This window comes from Haliaeetus albicilla, chromosome 27 (genome assembly GCF_947461875.1).
Source record: "Haliaeetus albicilla chromosome 27, bHalAlb1.1, whole genome shotgun sequence".
Lineage (NCBI taxonomy): Eukaryota > Metazoa > Chordata > Aves > Accipitriformes > Accipitridae > Haliaeetus > Haliaeetus albicilla.
Window position 1 is genome coordinate 18,900,359 of NC_091509.1, and position 5,570 is coordinate 18,905,928.

Below are 5,570 nucleotides of genomic sequence, written 5' to 3' on the forward strand. Positions count from 1 at the left end.
TGGAAAACTATTTCTAGTTTGAGACTCATTAATATTCATCACCCAGGGCTTTTTTCGGATTGCTCACTTCTGTGCGTGATCTTTTTGGCACAAAGAAGGCCGGCCGTGGCAGTTTGCTGGTGTCGTGCATCATCTCGAAAGCGAGGAGGGTGGAAAGCAGTAGGAATAATTCTGATAGCAAACTCCTCTCTCAGGTTCAAGTAAAGAATAGTTGCTGTGAACTCGAAATGCAGAGGTGAAGACAATAACCACGCCTGCTTATCAAAGGCATAGGAGAAAATCACAGGAGTGGGAGTGAATTTACATTTAATGTACGGGGCAATCGTGTAAATAAATGTGAGTTTAGGCATAGAAGTCTAAGAATGGCTATCGATGGACGGTGAAACTGAAAACCTTCCAGACAGGCGAGTACCTGAGTGCTGACAACGGGGCTTCCTTACAGCACGGAGAGGCAGGATGCAAAAAGCCAGATGTCAGAATTGGGGAACTTTTTAGCCGCTTACGGAACTGTGGCTTCCCAAAGTGTTAAGTAGTGGTACCTGGGCACTTCATGGGGATTAGCAGAGGGAGCAAGAACTGTACAATAAAACCAGCAGAGTTCTTGGCTTTTCTCCAGAGACAAAGAAGTATTCTGTGTACGCTTTCACAACCACCGAAGTTTGTAAGATAAGTGTAATTTGGAATTTTTAACTTTCTGAGCACCTGCAAAACCCTTTTCAAAGTGAAGCGCCTGAGAGCCAAAGCGCGTGTAGATATCCTCCTCTGAAGCGCAGGAGGGAAAAGACCTACTTTGAGTTCAAATTTTATGGTTCCAGAGTCTTTTTGCTTTGACGGAGGGGGGGTGTAGAAAAAGCTGGAGGTGCAAAGAAAACCTGAAGAAATCTTCCAGCTGGCTCTGGCTGGGGGGGGTGAAAAAAAAAAAAAGAAAAAGAAAGCACAGCCCATCCTGTGGAAACCCAAACCGCTTTTTTTTTTTTTTTTTTTTTTTCCCAAATCCCCTGCGATTTAAACTCACCCCGACCGAAGCATCCAGCCCGGTGACCCCCCCCCGGACCCCCCACCCACGCTTTGTCCGGTCCAGGGAGGGACCCAAGCGGGGTGGGTGTAAGGAGCGGACCCCCGCCCCCCCCCTCCTCTCCCCCTTCCCCCCGGGGGCGCGGCAGATGCGCGGCTGCCCGCGGTAATTGCGGGCACGCTCCGGAGGGCGCGGCGCACGGGGCCGACCTGCCGCCTCGGCGCGGCCCCGCGGGGCGGCCACGGGGGCCATTGTCCGCCCGCCGCTATAAGTACGGGCGGCCGCGCCGTCGTGTGCCAAAGCCGCCGCTCACACGAGCGGATCGCAGCCCGCAGCACTTCAAAGACAAGAGCGGTCGCGTGGCCCCGGCCCCCCCCGCCCCGCCTTTCCCTCTTTTTTTTTCCTCCCTTTTTTCCCCCTTTTTTCCCCCTTTTTCCCCTTTTTTCCCTTTTTCCCCCTTTTCCCCTTTTTTCTTTTTTCCCTTCTTCCCCCCTTTTTTCTTTTTTCCCTTCTTTTCCCCCTTTTTTCCCCTTTTTCCCCCTTTTTTCCCTCTTTCCCCCTTTTTCCCTTTCTTTCCCCCTTTTCCCCCCTTTTTTCCCCGTTCCCCCCTTTTTTCCCCCTTTCCCCCCACTTTTTCCCCACTTTTTTCCCCCTTTTATTCCCTTTTTTTCCCCTTTTTTTTTCCTTCCCCTTTTTTTTTTCCCATCCACAGAGGGCTCGCAGCCCTCCTCCCCCCCACCCCCCCTCCTTCCCCTTCCCTGAAGCAGCAACCTTTGCTTTTTCCCCGTCTATATTTTTACCCCGTTATTGCTTAACCGCATCCCCGGGAGTGCCTTTCCATGTGAGTACGGGGGGGGCGCAGGCACCTGCCGCGTGTCAAGCACTCCCACACCTCCACCCCCCCTTAGGTTTTGGGTTGGGTTTGGGCGTTTTGGGGTCGGGTTGGTTTTTTTTTTTCCTTTTTTTTTTTTCTTCCTCTCTCCCCCCACCCCTTCCCCCGGCCTCTTCGCACCTTCCCCTTCGCTCCCCGCCGCCAGTGACGGACGCTCCGTGTTTCTTCCCCCCCCGCAGGATGCCCGCGGAGGCGGCCAGCAGCGGCGGCGCTCCGGAGCCGCCGGGCGCTCCGCGGGAACGGCGGCGGAGGCGCGGCCGTGCGCGGGCGCGTACCGAAGCGCTTCTACACACGCTGAAACGCAGCCGGCGGGTCAAGGCCAACGATCGGGAACGAAACCGCATGCACCACCTCAACGCCGCCCTGGACGAGCTCCGCAGCGTCCTGCCCACCTTCCCCGACGACACCAAGCTCACCAAGATCGAGACCCTGCGCTTCGCCTACAACTACATCTGGGCCCTCTCCGAGACCCTCCGCCTGGCCGAGCAATGCCTCCCGCCCCCCCCCACCTTCCGCGGGGCCGCCGCTCCCCCCAGCCCCGGCAGCGATGCCGGCTCCTGGTTCTCCAGCGCTTCCCCGTCCGCCCCTTCGCTCTGCGCCTCCGCCTCCGCTCCCAGCAGCCCCGCCACCTCCGAGGACTGCGCTTACGCGCCCGCCGAAAGCCTGCGGGCTTTCCGCGCCTTGCCCGCATCCTCCGCGGGGCCGGGAGCAGCTTGTCGTTAAGGGCTGAACCGCACCGCACCGCACCTGCGACCGCACCGCACCGCACCGCCGAGGGGCGCCCGGCTCTCCCCGCCCGAGGGCCGGGGGTGGGGGGGGGGGTGGGGGGGGGGAGGGGTGTCTCCTCCCGTTGCACTTTTCAGCACCCAGCACCCTCCCCCACCCCCCCACCCTCATTCCCCCCCTCCCTCGCCTCCTCACGACTCCGAAAACCGGGAAGAAAAGCGACAGATTTGCTGCCGCAGACGAGGTGAAAAGTCAATTTTACAATTTGTAGCTCTCCGGCGAAGAAAAACGAGCATGAAAATTTGGTTTGAACGCCCTGACAATGCCATGAAAAGGCTTAAGGGGCCGATGCGGCCCCGGGGCGCAGCACGGGGCTCAGCGCATCCCTCCTGCCCTGCGCCCGGGGAGAGGGGGGGGCCCAGCACCGGCCCCGATGGGACCCTGCGCCCGAAGGACAAGCGGAGAGGCTCATGCATTATAGATGCTGACCCCCAGCGCGGCGGTCTTGCTTTAGAGCAGGAGCAGACACGGCGTATTCAGCAACTGGGCCAGATAGCGGTTTAATTTATTCAAGATGTTCATTCATATGAAAATTGTATTTTTGTACATAAAGAGCTTTATTCTATTATTATGCCTCTTATCAAAGTGGGGGTTTGGTTTGGGTTTGGTTTTTTTAAGAAATTGTACTTTACCCTGTAAATAAAAGTTTTAACGTTTTTACTGAATTTCAGCAGTGCCTCTGGAGTTTTGTTTCTTAAGCTCGGGGGGTCCCCTCCTCAGAAGGACCCTGGGGTGGAAGGGAAGGGTTCGCCCCAAGGCGACATTCGGCACGGGCCCAGCCGGTGTTTCCGACACCACACTGGCCACAGACACTTGTGGCTACCTGCAAAAACATCAGCTGGCCCCCAAGTCTCGCAGGGAAGGGATTAGAGACCCGTTCAGGATAAGCGGGCAGAGAGCAGGAGCGGAGCGGTGCCACCAGCAGCGTTGGTGTTCGGGGCTGTCCTTGCCATGGTTCGTAAGGGGAGCTGGAAGGTGTTGGGGGATTTGGGACAAGGTGAGGATGCTGCACCCCTGAACAGGGTATGGAGCTCACAGCTTTGCCCAAACCTGCGGCGTTGGGAGAACCTGGCTGGCATGAGCTGTCCCTTTTCCCCAAATCAGGCGGCGGGATGGAGGCTCTCCCTGCTCGCTCCCACGCAGGGCACGGGCAAAGGGTGGCCAGAGGTGCATTGCACACGCGTGGCACCAGCCCTGGCACAGCTCTGGCTCTCAGCTAGAGGTTGGGGGTGTCAAGCGGGGCCCTCGCCTCCACAAGGTCTGCCCCACTGTTGGGAAACCCCAACCTTTCCTTTCTGCTGCATTTGTGTGTGATGGGGGAGCCCTCTGATGCCCCAAATCCTACCTTGCTGAAGGGCTTCTACACTTCGTGTCTCCATCATCCCCCCTTTCAGCATTGCTTAACACTCCCACATCGCACTAGGCACACACAGACACCCTTAAAAGCAACAGTTTTATCTTCTTTGCCCTGTTTTATGGGAGGAATAAGGCAGCTCAGCCATGTCTCTCCAGCCAGCTCCAAAACACGGGTGAATCAGAGCTGTATGGGCAGTTAACGGTGTTTGTGGGGAAAGGAGGTGCATGCTTGGATATATGGTGTTGTACAAGCCCCAAAAAGTCAGCTCCTACACATCTCAGATGGGACAGCCCAGGGTTAGTGGAATGAATTGGCTTTCATTTTTCTATGTCTCAGTTTCCCATCTGTAAAATTGGGGTCCCACCATCCCCTTGCATAATCAGTGAATTTAATGATTTCATTAAGCAGAGCTTTCAGAGCACTCAGATGCTCAGGACTGCTGTAAAAGCCCAAGAAGAAAGTCAGTCTTCAGGATGTGATCATGCACTGTGCAGGGAAAAAGGCAGAGGGCAAACAGGGAAACCATCGGGTAAAATGCCGAGAAGCCATTCATCACACAGGCAAAATCTATGCCTGAAAATCAACCCTCCTATGTAACGAAGAAGGTGGATGTATTATCGAAAATATAACATGGGGACATATAACTTCCACAAAAATTAGAAGGACAGGCACTAAATTAAGATTACACAGACACCTCAGTGTCAGCAGTTCCTCCTTTTTGAGTGCCTGAGTCTGCAATCCTTACATTTCTTTAACACAGTGTTCATATGCTTGTTTATACACATACATCCAGCTCTGTTTCTCAGTAAGTATAAATGCTGAAAAGGAAATATTATTGCTTGGAAATCTTAATAGCAGCATAATACTTATACTCATTAAAGGCACCGGCAACCAGTATAGGCCAGTTCCTTAATGATGTCCTGTTAAATAAAAGAGATTTGTGAAATCTAATTCTGGCAGTAACAGGTCTTGATCTGTGACGCAGTGAAGCTTTGCTTGCACCTGCCCTTGAAAGCCAGGAGGTTTTGTATGGAGTAGCCTCCAGGGGCTGAAATTTAGTACAGTCCATGGAGACGGAAGGTCATCTAAAGTCACTGGGTCCCAAGACACTGGACTTCAATCTCAAAGAAAAAAAAAAAAAACTCCACAAAACTTCAAAATATCCTCTATTCTTTTGTGTTTTCTTAGCTGCGAGCAGAGATCTGTGGACATTATGCAGTATATAAAGACCATACATCTACCAGGACTCAGTGTATGATGTTAATGTTCCTAATGGGCAATGAAAGCTGCAAACTGCGTGAGGGTACAATTAGATTCATACATTAACATGAGTCAGAGAACAGTTTTTCCCCCGAGCAGTGATAGGTTCAGACATAGTTGAACAAATCTGCCGCCGGGACAGATGGAATGCCTACATTCAGAGGCTGCAGTACCAACCTGCACCCCCATTTACAACAACAGGGTTTGTATTTATTTTTATCAAAAGAACAGTTTGGTGAATTGACAGGGAGCTGGAACAG

General features: G+C 53.6%; 1 protein-coding gene across 1 annotated transcript; it reads left to right on the forward strand.

Annotated features, from left to right (window-relative positions):
* The first annotated feature begins 2,067 nt into the window (after positions 1-2,067).
* Positions 2,068-2,645, forward strand: NEUROG1 (neurogenin 1). Its single transcript, XM_069772555.1, has one exon. The coding sequence runs from the start codon at positions 2,088-2,090 to the stop codon at positions 2,628-2,630; it is 543 nt and encodes a 180-aa protein (XP_069628656.1). The 5' UTR covers positions 2,068-2,087; the 3' UTR covers positions 2,631-2,645.
* The last annotated feature ends 2,925 nt before the right edge of the window (positions 2,646-5,570 follow it).